The sequence below is a fragment of the Podarcis pityusensis genome (genome assembly GCF_964106645.2).
Source record: "Podarcis pityusensis genome assembly, chromosome: 1".
Taxonomy (NCBI): Eukaryota; Metazoa; Chordata; class Lepidosauria; order Squamata; family Lacertidae; genus Podarcis; species Podarcis pityusensis.
The window spans coordinates 113,966,525-113,981,312 of NC_138028.1; the positions used below are offsets into that span (position 1 = coordinate 113,966,525).

The 14,788-nt window shown below is 44.0% G+C and overlaps 1 protein-coding gene across 2 annotated transcripts in view; it reads right to left on the reverse strand.

Annotated features, from left to right (window-relative positions):
• Nucleotides 1-14,788, reverse strand: part of DNAJC10 (DnaJ heat shock protein family (Hsp40) member C10) — a 34,905-nt gene that overhangs the window by 8,177 nt on the left and 11,940 nt on the right. For both annotated transcript variants that reach the window (XM_081023918.1, XM_081023919.1), the window contains exons 10-17: nt 14,418-14,555; nt 7,542-7,631; nt 6,466-6,579; nt 5,906-6,020; nt 4,589-4,716; nt 2,480-2,596; nt 1,245-1,346; nt 131-286 (exon numbers count right to left, since the gene is read on the reverse strand). In XM_081023918.1, the coding sequence (XP_080880044.1) occupies nt 131-286; nt 1,245-1,346; nt 2,480-2,596; nt 4,589-4,716; nt 5,906-6,020; nt 6,466-6,579; nt 7,542-7,631; nt 14,418-14,555 (960 nt within the window). The remainder of the gene's footprint in view (nt 1-130; nt 287-1,244; nt 1,347-2,479; nt 2,597-4,588; nt 4,717-5,905; nt 6,021-6,465; nt 6,580-7,541; nt 7,632-14,417; nt 14,556-14,788) is intronic.

Below are 14,788 nucleotides of genomic sequence, written 5' to 3' on the forward strand. Positions count from 1 at the left end.
CTGATCATTGGTATGCATGCTAGGGGTATGTGTGTCTTGATATCTTAAAATGAAAATGAACAAGGAACTAAGTAATCAGATGAGCATGACTGACACTGGGCACTGAAAAGAAATGATTGCTTGGTTTTACCCTGGCCATCCTCTTCCATTCAGGCATTAAGGCTTGGCAAGGACCACACCACGGAGCATAGAAATCAACCATCCAGATTTCGTTAGCCTTCTTTTTCTTCACCAACTCACTGAAGGTCTCGGGTGTGAGAGAAACTACTGACGGGTTCATGAGATCCTAAGGCACAGAAAGGAGGAAGGAGGCTCACTTCGTCTGCTCTCAGAATTTATAGAAGGAACAGCTCAAGTTGTGTACAGTCATATGCAATTTGTTTATAGTACACATACACACACACACACACACACACACACACACACACACACACACGATTGCCGTATTTCTGTAACTGCCATCTGTTTTAACTGAGTTGAGAATTTTAAATTGATGAAACCCAGCGTTCGACCTGCTGATGAAGAACTCTACTTTTGGTTTCAGGTCCAACTACTTTTTGACCCTGTCCATCACCGGCATGTACCCTCCCCAAATCTCTTGGACAGGGGAAAAAAGGTTCCCCACCCCTGGCTGAAGGCAAGCACTGGGAAAACAAATCAGATACCGAGAATGGCTTACAAAATCATGGGATATGAACAAGTTGACTGAGGTTATATGACCCAGCTTCTGCAATGAACCTTTTTCAACTCTACACTATCCTTTCTGAAGTACGGCTAGAACTGTACACAGTATTCCAAAGTTTTCTTTCCAATTCCTTTCCTGATGTTCCCTAGCATGTAATTTGAAGAAGAGTTGGATTTGATATCCTGCCTTATCACTACCCGAAGGAGTCTCAAAGTGGCTAACATTCTCCTTTCCCTTCCTCCCCCACAACAAACACTCTGTGAGGTGAGTGGGGCTGAGAGACTTCAGAGAAGTGTGACTGGCCCAAGGTCACCCAGCAGCTGCATGTGGAGGAGCGGAGACGCGAACCCGGTTCCCCAGATTACGAGTCGATGGCTCTTAACCACTACACCACACTGGCTCTCTTTTTCACAGCTGCCACATACAGGGTTGAAACCATCTTCAAGCTATCTGCTATGGTCAGTATGGTAGGTTTCCTTCAAACTTCCATTCAGGAACTCAAACACCAAACAACAACTTTTAGTGGAGCAACAGAAAGTTCACAAAATTCAACAATTACCTCAATAAACTCCAGGATCTGCTCAGAAGAGTGATGCCCCTCGTATTCGTGAGTGTGAGACTGGTTGAATACCACCGTTGTTGGGTAAGCTCTAATGTTGTGCTGCGAAAGATCAAGATGAAAACATCTTCAGAAATCACAGGGAGAGGTCCCCTTTTAAGCCTCAACTGATTTCTGCCTTTTCAGTCAGTACCTGGGCAGGTGAAGTTCTCAGGGCTGAAACCTGAGGGCAGATCCATAGCCTACATGCAAAGCACATCCAAGGCACATTTCAGGCTTTCATGACTTCCCGCCCGCTGGAAAGAATCTTGAGAACCATAGCTCCAATACCCAGCTCCCTTAACAAACTACAGTTCACAGGATTTTTTGATGGAAGCCATGTGTGTTCAATGCGCTTTAAATGTATTGTGTGGATCTGCCCTTCAAAGGAAACCTCCGTTACTCCAATAATTGCAAAAAAACAAAAACTTCTGTGGTATAGAGAAGGCCTGTGCAACATAACAATGAGAGGGATGCTGGCTAGTGTTTTTAAGTTAAAAGTTGTACGGATTTCTGTTTCCTGTAATACAGTGATAATGGGCTGTATTTAATGTTAGTCATACTCAGAGTAGGTCCACTGAAATTAATGGGCAGGACTAATTTTAAGCCCATTAATTTCAATTATTCTAATCTGAGCAGAACTTAGTTGGATAGCATCCTATGTTTTTTAATTCTTCTAAAGTACCTTGCACTCATTTTTTTTTTTATAGATATAAAGAGGTGAAACATAATATGATGCAAGGAAGGAATCCCCTCAGCTTTTTGGATCTCAAAACTCAGGCCTTTACTTTAAAAATAAGTCAGGTTTGTGGTAGGCTTTCCATACGATGGTGTCTGAAAATCTAGTTCTTTTTGTGTCTCTTTAAACATTTTCGCTGGTCTTCTAAGTCAGCTCAAATTCCATGTCTGCTTCCTATTCTATGAACTTTTATTTGCAAGACTCCTAAGTCCATGGAGTTTCATGTCTGTGAGAGCTGAAAAGTATGCAGGAGTTAAAGAGGCAGCAGTGAACGGCTTACAAAAAAAGTTAACGTGACTTACAGGTGCCATAAGCCGGCGCACACAGTGGAGATTTGGTATGAATTGCGGTCCAATTAATTTTCATCACTTTGACTGCAAAACAATTGGGCTATCACTTTTCAAAACCGGAACAAAGCTATGTTTATGTGGGGGAAATATTTAAACTTGCAGTTTACCATGTTGCAAATCCCTTCATGAACTGTACAGTCTAGTGTGCCAAATTTCAGTTGACCATAGAGTTGCTTTGATGCTTTCCTCAGTTCTGGCAGCAAAGCTCTGCAAGGGGGGCACCACTGAAGAGAGAGACAGGAAAAACAAGAAACACCAAATACAAATTTATCACCAAATACAGTAAAATATTTCTTACTCTCAGATATTAGACACTGATAGAACATTTCCCATGGCTCCCAGAAGGGTGTCCTGGGATCTCCCTCTTCATCCCCAGAGAAGGAAGCAAGAGAGGCACTAAAAGGGGTTTGCCCTTGCTAATTTCCCCCACTGTGAGGGCAGACACCTCCAATTCCTTGCCACTCAGCTGGTGATCTGAGAGTGGTATTGTCAAAAGGGGTGTGTGCTAGGGGCTGGATCCAAAAACAGGGGTAAGGGGAAGTATACCAGCCCTGGAGATGACATAGTGATTTCCCTTCCTACTGGGAGCAATAGGAGGAAAAGTGTTGGTGGGAAACACAGCAGCCCACAAAAGAAGATGAAAACTCCATGGAGAAACACCAACAGCCCACCTTCTGCCTTGCTGGTGTGAGCCCAGTAGATTGGGGGGCTGGGTGGTTCCTGCACTTCCAAGATTCTCCCCACAAGCCTGGTAGGAGAGCTATATATTATCTTCTCCCCCAAACAAACAAACAAACAAACAAACTGAAAAACCATTTTCTGACTAAAATGATATGACGAATGACAACTGTTCACAAGCTTATGCTACAGACAGATGTGGAGTAAAGGCCAACGTGGCCTTCCTAATTACGGAAATTCCTGAAGAGGTTGTAAGCTCTTTCCATTGAGTTTTTCTAAAGAGATGGAACAGGTAGCTCTTGGAGATGCCTTAGATACAGGACACATGGTCTTGCAGCAAGGTGCTGATGATAGCCATCTTCAAATATTTAAAGGGCTTTCACATGGAAGAGGGAGCAAGCTTGTTTTCTCTTGTCCGGACTGGAGGAGCCAAATCAATTGCTTCAAGTTACAAGAAAGGAGATTCCAACTAAAGATTAGGAAGAATTTTCTGATGACAAGAGCTGTTCCAACAGTGGAACAGACTCCACTGTCTGTTGTGGACTCTCCTTCCTTGGAGATTTTTAAGCAGAGGTTAGATGGCCATTCGTCATGGATGCTTTAGTTGAGAGTCCTGCAATACAGGTGGGGTTTTTTGGACTAGATGACCCTCACTCCAACTCTACAATTCTATGGTTGGTGATGTCTTCCATTGTATCCCTTCCTCCTCCAATTCTAAGTGCCCTCTGCTAACCAGGATAAAGCCGGAAACACTGCTGTTGCAAAAAACTGTGGAAAGAAATTTCTACATGCCAGCCTAGAATTGGACTGGTCATGTTGTCCAGATGCCTGATTATCGTCTACCAAAGCAACTACTCTATTCCAAACTTAGAAGTGGAAAGCGTAATGTTGGTGGTCAACAAGAGAGGTTTAAAGACGCTCTCAAGGCAAATCTTTAAAAAATGTAGTATAAACACAGACAACTGGGAAACACTGGCCTGCAGGCACTCCAATTGGAGAGCAGCCTTTACCAAAGGTGTCATGGACTTTGAAGATGCTCAAACTCAGGACGCAAGGGAGAAATGTGCTAAGAGGAAGGCATGCTTGGCAAACCCTCACCATTATCAACTCCCTCCCGGAAACCTATGTCCCCACTGTGGAAGGACGTGTGGATCCAGAATTGGCCTCCACAGTCACTTACGGACTCACTGTTCATGGAAGACACTCGGCTACGAGTGATTGCCAAAGAAAAAGAAGCTTTGAAAATACTTTCACGGTTATAATAACACAGTGGGAGGAACCGCTACATTGTGAGGATGGACTTCCACTCAAGCAACAGGACTTCACCTTCTCTGTCTCTCTCCCCTCAGCCCATTCTCGCCCCCAAATCTGCTCCAGAACTTCCCCCAACCCTTTGGAACAAATTCTGAAGGTGCACTGGAGATTGCAAGGCAAGGAAAGAAGGAAGGTGAAGTCCTTTTGTTCCATTCACAGCCAAATAGTTTTGGATGCAACACAGCCTACATCTCTATGGGAGAACGAGGTGCTGCAATAGTTACAGGTGCAAAGAAGTCAACAAGCCATGGTTCCTTCTCCTTGCCAGGAAAATTCTGAGGCCCAAGAGTGACGACATGGGAATTCACGCTTTCCTTGGCAAAAGCCACTATGTCATACAGAATCTTCTTTCCTTCAAAAGAAAAAGAAAACAAAGCGTTCGTGAGGGTTAACTCCCTATTATTTGCTCAGTAAAGTAGGATGGAAAATAAGGGGAGGGAAGGACCAAAAAATGTAATTATTTTTCAGTCCAGTTTAACAGGCAATAGGGTTGTTGCATCCAACTAAGTCATCCTTGGACTTAGACCCATTGAACTCACCACGGATTTCAGTAAGTCTAGTCCAAGGATGACTTTGCTGGAATTCAACTCAAAGGGCTTTGAGTTTTACAAGATCCTTCCCCTCCCAAATGAGGCTTGGTATGTTTAAGTGGCAGTCAGCCATGTCAGATATTAATCACTCATACTTCAGAAATTCACAGGATGATCACAATAGAAATCAGTGCTCTTTGTGAAAGGCAGAGGGGAATTTATTTCTTTACGAATTCATAAGCCACTCTGTTAAAGAACACCCAAGCAGTGTATAAAAACAGAGTGAAAATCATAAAGCAATGTTAAAAACATGAAGCTAGCAAGTATCAAAATTCTAGCAGCAAAGGAGGGAGGAAAATAGAGGGAACATTGGGGGCGGGAAGTCAGCTTTAAAATTTATATAACATTTGTATTAATTTGTATCAATTTGGTCATAATTTGTTTTTTAATTATGGAAAATCAATAAAAATAACTGGCCAAAAACCGCAACCAAAATTCTAGCTCTGGAAAAATGAAAGAGCAAAACTCCCAACAGCATAACACAGTTCAGGAGCCGAACAGTACAATAATGGAGGCGTTCGGGAACTGAGGTTCCACTGTGTAAGCAAGCACCCTTCAGACTAAAAGCGTATCTAAGGGGCAGACATTACATGGGGATGTGTGAACAAACTTTCCATTCCTAAAATAAAATAAATAAAATAAAGGGAGCCTTGGGAAGCTAGGACTTTGAGTGGTTTCTCTGCCTCAAAATGTCACTTTCCAAGCTGTTTTGGTGCGGGGGGGAAGGGTTGGGAAGAAGGAGTGCTTGGGGGTTTAAAAATGACTGGGGGGGGGTCAGCCCTCCCGCTCCCATTCCTCTGCTGACACAGCCACTTGGCGCTGCTTTTCATGTGTGTGTGTGCGACTTAGATGCAGATGTTTGAAACTTGCAGCGACTCTCTAAGGAAGATGCATTTACAGGTACCAGAAGATTGTTACAACCTGTAACTTTTCTACGCAAGGGTCGCTTACCGTGGTGAATTTCATAGTCGTTTATTCCCCTTCCTTTAAAGACTACGACACACGGCTGATAAACGTACAAATCATTACAAATGTTTGGGGCAGAAAGGCAGTCAAACTTGCCAACCTGTGAAATGAAAAGCCAATTGTTTGTTACGACCCTAGGATAATTTATCCATTAAATATCACAAATACACACTTCTTGCAATGCATTTAAGGGGTTCATGAAGGCTATTAAGTCTGTCTATTTTTCCCCATTGAAACAAAAATCTAGCAACGTGGGTTAGGTCAGTGATGTGATACTTGTGGCCCTCCAGAGGTTGCTGGACTCGACTCCCATCAGCACCAGCCAGCACTGTTGTATTCCAACATCTGCATTCCAACATCTGTAATGCCACAAGTGTCTCAACAATGGCCTAGCCAGAAGGATGAGGTCTCAAGTGAAAGGAGACTACATAGCTCTGAAGGTTGGGGGGGGGGGCAGATATTGAGCCTAATAATATTCTTTTGAGGCAAGTCCCCAGCTCCACCCCACCCATGTCCATCAATTTCACAGGTTCTCATTATCTCACCTGAATATTTTCTGCTTTAAGGAGGTAACTTAGTTTTTTAAGGTCATGGTCATCTGACTTGCCAGTCTCCCCAAACTGAAAGAAGATCAGCCATCGGTGATGGGCAAGGTGATCCTTAAAAAGGGAGGAGAAAAAGAAATTAAGAGGTAAAGACAAATCTATCCATCTGTTAGAAGAATAAGAAACTGGCTTGCTCACAGCTCTATAGAACTGCAGATTTTAGTCAAAACCAAGCAAGAAAAGAGAGAGGGATCAACTGGATTATTTCATTTTGCCCCAATTCAAGTTGCTGAACTTCAGAATACAGCTGTACCTCAGAAGTCAAACAGAATCCATTCCGGAAGTCAAACAGACTTCCAAAATGTCCAGGAACCAAGCCATGGCTTCCGATTGGCTGCAGGAAGCTCCTGCAGCCAATCAGAAGCTGTGGAAGGCACAATGGACGTTTGGGTTCCAAAGAATGTTTGCAAACCGGGACAATCACTTCTGGGTTTGCAGCGTTTGGGAGCCAAAACTTTCATCTCGCAAGGCGTACGACTGTACTTGGGATGGCGCAAAACAACATTGATGTTTTGCTAAAGAACTCTGTGTTATATCCCAGAAGATACTCATGGCAAGATTGTGGTGAAATCAGAAACTAAAATATAATATATATGTATATGTGGGACATCTTTGGCAGAAGAAGAGGCTGAGGAGTAAACTTTACACAAATCCAGAGTGGAGTCCCTAATATGGTTGGATGGCGCCTTGCACACTTCCCTCTGGTAGCTGCCGCAGCCAAGCTGGTGCCAAACGTATTGCTCTGACATCAGTGAGGCCAAGGGGTGTGTGTGTGTGTGTGTGTGTGTGTGTCTTGTAATCTGGACAGCCCAGCACCTCCACACCCACTGCCCACGCCTATGCCCCAGAGAAGTCACTTTGGTGCTGCTAATGCAGCAAAAACAATGTGGGAGGCAGCAGTTGCGAGTTACCAGTCTCTTGCAGCTATATTTGGAGGACTATGGTTTCCCTTCTCCTGTTCTGAGCCAAGGTTCAGCATGACACCCAAATGCAGTCAAGATGAGAACACTCTTTACCTGTAATGAAGATGCTGAGATCATTTGAAAATCTGGAAGGTGCTGCATGACTTCCAAATATATCTCTCTTGCGTCCAAAGTGTTCAGGAACTAGAGAGACAGGGAAATCTCCACGTGAGTTTTATCCTTTCTTGTGTTATATTTATAATACACTGCTTTATCCCCTACATACCCAACGGATCAGCGCATTCTGCAGGAGAGGGAATCCTGCATAAACCATCCTACCAGGTGTTGGTTTCTGCTTTCCTTCACTGTGCAGCGAAAGGGCTTGTCACGAGACAGGTGTTTACATTCCACAGTCTGTACTGTTGGAGTTTCTCACGGGAAAGGGAGACTGGATGTGACGTACACTGGTTTCCTGTTTTTCACTGTACTTTGCTGTTTCACTTTGTGATTCTCTCCGAGCTGTCGAGGAGAGAGGATGCATTTTCTGCTCCGGCAGAGGCAAGATGTCTTTCTGTAATATACCAGCTTTGAACTGTAAATAAAGCAATATAGAGTATGCAGCACGTACTCCTCATCCTTCCGCTGGGCACGAGACTCTGCTTTAAATCAACACCTGGTTATGGGCTCCAGAAGTCGAATCGGAGTGCCGGCAAAGGATCGGAATGCAGAGGGACAGATCGGAACGGAATCTGCTCTGCGCGTAAAAGTGATTGATGAGGTATGTGCTACTGCTCCGGGCAGCCTGCCAGCTTCTAGTTAATGGCTTTATGGCTGGACTTTGAACTTTCAAAGCCGTTTTGCCGGGAATAGGCAAAAGGCTCCCAGGCACAAGTCACTATGCTGGGGAAATCGAAAGTAACTTTTAAGTGCGCTTTTGGAATAAAGCAGCTGCAGCAGTGACGCAGCAAGATTTAAAGCAGCATATATGACGCTGAAGGCTAATGCCAGAGTCATGATGGCCCTTCAGGATGCTTGTGGGATTCCTAAGCTCAACAAGAAAAATTACGCGGACTGGGTTCTGTATGCAGAGGCAATTCTGCGGAAAGAGGGTTTGTTTGAGGTGACAACAGAAACCCCCCCAGTTCCAGTTACTGCCGTGATATTAAATGAAGCAGATCGCCGGGGTGCTAGCTGCATGGGCAAGGGGGAGTCTTCACAGACGTCATCCCATAGTGCAGTGGAACCACCAGATGGCGCCAAAGCTTTGAAGGCAGTGAAATGCTACTCGTGTGGACGTCTAGGCCATATGAAGAGGGAATGCAGATATCCCAGGGCCAAGACAGAACAGCGCAGCGATAGCTCATCGCGCGGAAAAGGCCGAGGCAAAGGCAAAGGTCCGGTGTCTAGGACAACGCAGCACAAGGCTATGGTTTCACGCTTCACTCCAAAGGTTGCAGAGGTCCAGAAGACGTCTAGATCTTTCTTCGTTGTTGATTCAGCGGCAACCCACCACATGTGCAACGATAAGAGACTGTTTGTGTCTTTTACACCGCAGGAAGGTGCGATTCACCAGGCGGATGACCACACTATTCCCAGTAAAGGCTACGGAACTGTTGTTCTTCACAGTTTGGACTTATCGATACAGAATGTGCTTTACGTGCCAGACGCCAAACATAATCTGCTCAGCGTTGGACAGCTGAATGAGCGGAACATTGACGTATCCTTCAAGAACAAGAAGTGCATCATCACAAAGAAAAATGATTATGTATTGCATGCTGAATATGTTGATCGTTTGTTTGTTTTGTATTATGATGATGTTGAAAAGGATGACACTTGTTGCATTGCAGGTTCTAACAAAAGTTTGCATGCAGAATGTATTCATGATTTTCACCGAAAATTTGGTCATTTGCATTTTGAGGCAGTATCTAAAATGCCTGCCTTGGTTGAAGGTATGACTATTAAACCCTGCAGGTACCACATGAAGTGCAAAGCATGCGCAGCAAACAAGGTGAAAATGGCTGCGAAAGGTAAGGTGTCTAGTAGGCAAGCTACAGAACCATACCAGGTTGTTCATGCTGATTTAGTTGGACCACTAGCGCCCTCTTTGGGTGGAAATAGATACTTCATGGTTCTCATTGATGCATTTTCTAGATATATTTTTGTGTACAATCTCAAGCACAAATCAGAGGCTTTTCCTAGGTTCAAGGAATTCTGTGCTTGGTTGGAAAATGTGCATGGTAAGAAGATAAAGACTCTTTTCAGTGATCGCGGGGGAGAATTCACTTCTCAGCAGTTTGAAGCTTTTCTGACTGAGAAAGGAATTCAACACGATTTGTCTAGTCCTCGCTCGCCATGGCAGAATGGACTTGCGGAACGGGCAAATCAGACATTGCTTCAAGGGTTAAAAACCTTGCTGCATGATGCCAATCTTCCAGAGAGTTATTGGGCCGAATCTCTCTCGTGTTTTGTTTACAGTTACAATCGCAGGTTATCTTCAGCGATTGGTTGTACCCCCTATGAGAAGATGTTTGGCAAGAAGCCATACATCAAACACATGAAAATATTTGGTTCTGACATGTGGGTTCACTCACCACAAAATTCCAAGTTAGACAAGCGTGGATTGCATGGTATCTTTCTAGGTTATCAGAAAGGGTCTTACAGAATAATGATGACTGACTCTAAGACAATTAAGCTCACGAGAAGTGTTGAGTACAATGCAAAGTGGGGGGAGAATGTGGGAATTTTCCAATGTTATCCTGATGACGGTGATGAGACTGAGGATAGTCAAAAGCAACCACAACAACCCACTGATGAAGGTTCTGAGTCTGAATCTGAAACTGAATCGGGTGATTCAGAGGATTTCAAGAGTGCGAAAGCCTCTATGCGACCCTCTGAAAGCTCTGATCAAGAATTGGAGGAACCATTGTTCACAATAGGTCGTTTTTCTCCTAAGAAGGAAGAGGAGAGTGTTGAAGACTTAAGGCTAATTCGCAGGTCACAAAGAGCCACAAAAGGCAGACCTCCAAAGAGATTTGCTGATGAGTTTGCTACGATAGCAGTAACAGCTGTTAAAAGCTCCAAGAAGGTATTTGAACCTTCAAGTTTCCAAGACATCCAGGGTTTGGATTCAAAGGAAGCTGAGCCATGGTTAAATGCCATGAAGGCTGAGCTTGATTCCTTAGAAAGGAACAAAACTTGGGAGCTAGTTCCAGTAGTTCCAGGAATGAAACTGCTTGGAAGCAAATGGGTCTTCAAAGCGAAGACAGATCAAAATGGCAAGATAGTCAGACACAAAGCCAGATTGGTAGCCAGAGGTTTTGCACAGGTACCAGGTGAAGACTATCACGAGACCTATTCACCGACAGTGAGATATGAAAGCATTAGGCTTATGCTCAAGCTAGCTGCAGAGGAAAATCTACACATTAGTCACCATGATATTAATACAGCTTTTCTGTACGGATCTCTGGATGAATCACTTTATATGCTTCCACCTGATGGCGTACAGGTAAAACAGGGATTTGTTTGTGCTCTGAAGAAATCCCTTTATGGTCTCAAACAAAGTGCACGGTGTTGGCACACAAAACTCACTGAAGTATTGTTTTCTCTAGGTTTTCAGCAAGGAAAAGCTGATCCATGTGTATTTGTCAAAGAGGAGGGGCAAAAGAAACTGTACTGTTTGTTTTATGTTGATGATTTGTTATTCTTTTGGAAAGATGTCGCAATGTACAATAACGCCCTAGCTCAACTGAAAGAGCACTTTGACATGAAAGATCTTGGTGAGGTAAACAACTACCTATCTCTGGAAATAGAGAGAGATCAAGATGGTAACATTCTAGTACACCAGTCACGGAAAATTGCTGATGTGTTAAGCAAACTAAATCTGATGGATGCTAACCCTGTAGACACACCGATGACAACAGGTTATCAGGTAGATGACACTGAAGAAGCATTTTCTGACACTACCCTGTACAGAAGTGTGCTAGGCAAGCTAAACTTCATTGCCAGATGTTCAAGACCAGACATTGCTCTTAGCTGTAATTTGCTAAGCAGACAAGTCAACAATCCTAGTGTCAAGGATTGGAAAGCTCTGAAACGCATAGCGCGGTATTTGAAAGGCACTATGCATTACAGACTGAGATTTAACAATCAGAAGTCTGGTGGTCTTGAGATATTTGCAGATGCAAGTTTTGGAAGTGACACTACAGACAGGAAAAGTACGTCTGGAGTTTGCTACATGTACAATCAAGGTCTGTTTGATTGGTCATGCAAGAAGCAAACAACAGTTAGTTTAAGTACTTGTGAAGCCGAACTGAATGCACTATCGTATTCACTTAAGGATTGTGAATGGTTAGTACAATTGTGCAAAGATATGAAAATTCCTGTCAAATGTCCAATCCAGGTTTACCAGGACAACAAAGCATGTTTGGCTTTGCTGAAGTCTGAAGGTTGTAAGCAAAGCACGAAGCACTTGCAATTAAAGTTGCAGCATGCTAGGGAATGTATTCAGAAGGGACTCGTAACGGTGTCCTATATGCCAGGTAATGAAATTCCTGCTGATGTATTGTCCAAGATTGTATCGAGGGATCAACACTGTACCTATGTGCAGAAGTTGGGTTTGTACTGATATTGTACGAACACGCTGCCCAGTGATGTTCACAGAAAGGGGGAGGATGTTGGTTTCTGCTTTCCTTCACTGTGCAGCGAAAGGGCTTGTCACGAGACAGGTGTTTACATTCCACAGTCTGTACTGTTGGAGTTTCTCACGGGAAAGGGAGACTGGATGTGACGTACACTGGTTTCCTGTTTTTCACTGTACTTTGCTGTTTCACTTTGTGATTCTCTCCGAGCTGTCGAGGAGAGAGGATGCATTTTCTGCTCCGGCAGAGGCAAGATGTCTTTCTGTAATATACCAGCTTTGAACTGTAAATAAAGCAATATAGAGTATGCAGCACGTACTCCTCATCCTTCCGCTGGGCACGAGACTCTGCTTTAAATCAACACCAGGAGCTCTGTTTTGCCTGATGTTAGAATCAGGCCTTTAGTGTAGTGGCACCTACCCTTTGGAACTCCCTCCCACTGCACATCAAACAAGCGTCTTCGCTGTCGTCTTTTTGGTGCCTGTGAAAGAGATTCGTCTTTCCACAAGCCTTCTGAAATCTTTCCCCCAATTGGAACTGGGATTTGAACTGATTCCATTCATGTAGGCACTGTTTGCTGCTCTAAACTGTTTCTCTATTTCTGATTGTTTTTCAAAGGAATGTTTTATCTGTGCAGTTGTTTTAGCTGTATATAAACTGCTTCATATATGCCGTTATATTGTACATCACTTTGGGGTGCTTCACGGGGAAGTGATCAATAAATGAAATCAAAAACAGAATTCCAGAAGCTTATCTCTGGGCTACCGTGGATGGCTTTGGAGGACGGCTTAAAAAGACGGAAGGAGTGCACAGACAAGGAGCAGGAGGATTATATCCTCATCGAGCCCAGTCTATTTCCGTCACTCTCCTATCCTTCAAAGCATCTCGTGCGCTGCCTGAAATGACCCTGGGTAGGAGGGAAGTCTAGAAACAGCAGAACTGCTGCCAGCTACATGTTCCTCCTCATCTGCACCTTCAAAAGGTTTCAGTACTAGACAGGCAGAACAACCGGCACCGCTCAAGATCTCCCCTAGAAGATGCCTGTTGTTGGCTCCAAGAAGAGGAAGGTGTCTTTTCCCATTCGCTTGGGTTATTCAGAGCCTTCTTGCTTATTCAGAGCTCCTTTTGGTGACCTGGAGCAGTCTTGTGTCACAGCCTGGAGTTGGCCAACTTTGAACCCAAAGGCAGAACAAGACTTACTCTATGGCTGTGAGCCTCCAAGCATCTTAAACTCCAAAGCACCATACCAACAGTCCTGAAAATGTACCACTGCAGAAACTACACCTAGTGTTTGTAACAGGTCTACTACCCTCGAAGCACATTAATTTATGATGGAGTTTGCACCTAACCCTGAAATATACTGCTTCCTCAGTTTTCTTTGGGATGTTTGGAATATTTAACAAAGCATGCTTATAAGCACATCATGTAATATTCTTTCCCGGTAAGGAACCAAGTGGTTGTTTGCTTTGGGCATGACCCAGTCAGTGCTTAATTCTGACTGGTTCCGATCGGATTTCAGAATTGGCTTGCCCTTCCTTTTTTAGGTTCATTTTAAATAAAAATACAAGCATGAAAAGAAGCCCGGTTTCATGTACCAATCAAGATCACAGCACACTCCCGCACAAGAAAAGGAGTCTTGCCTTATAACAAGAGACACCAATACAACTTGTATTGCTGGCAACAGCAGTAACCTTAGCTGGTGCTCTATATGGCAGATAGCTATGGCTCAGGGGATGCTCTGAAGACACACAAGGCCATGACTTTTCTGAAACCAAGCAGGTCTGGGTCTAGTCCAGCCTTTCTCAACCTGTGGGTCCCCAGATGTTGTTGAACTACAACTCCCATCACCCCTAGCTAGCAAGGCCAGAGCTCAGGGATGATGGGAGTTGTAGTCCAACAACATCTAGGGACCCACAGGTTGAGAACCACTGGAGTCGGTGCCTGGATGGGTGGCCTCCTGGGAACCAGCTTGGGTTCCACGAAGGAAGAAGGTGGCACATAAATTAAGGGAATAAATGAACAAACTGCCCTGTCCAGTATCAGCAGCTGTCTATATAAACGTGTAAGCATGCAGGTGCGTAGGGTGAATTCTGGTGCTTTCAGGACAGCATCAAAATATTTCGGTGATAAGAGAACACAGAGAAAGTACAATTAAGCATCTAGAGATACAGATAAAGCGTGGATGTTTTCTAAGACACATAATTCAATTTCTCTTCTGGGGGCCAGCAACATATGAGGAATTAAAATATAAATCAACTTCTTTTTTTGGGGGGGGGGGCGCGACACTTTTCCCTTCACCACCGCCGCCACCTCACCGCACAGATATGCAAACCAATCGTAAAGCGACTCATACCAAAACACCTCCTCTCTCTTTATTAGTTAAAGTGGCTCCGGGCGGAAAGAATGCGGTAGTGCTAGTTGAGATATCCAAATTATCACAAAGCTCACCCTGGGTGGCACAGTCCATCCAGCCTACATTAACAAGGCCTTCCTGTAGCAAGACAAGCGAGACAACACGAGATCAGATAGATGGAGGCAGGTTAGCTTTCTTTGCACAGGCACCCAGAGGGCATCAAAGAACAACACACATCCCACCATTCAGTTCACGCTTTGCATTTTCTGTTTTGTGAATCCCACCCTAAGTAAAACAAAAAACGGGCATGTTCCAATGTTAAGCATTTTCAACATGTGGTGGAATAATTATTATGCCTCTCCACTGGAAGT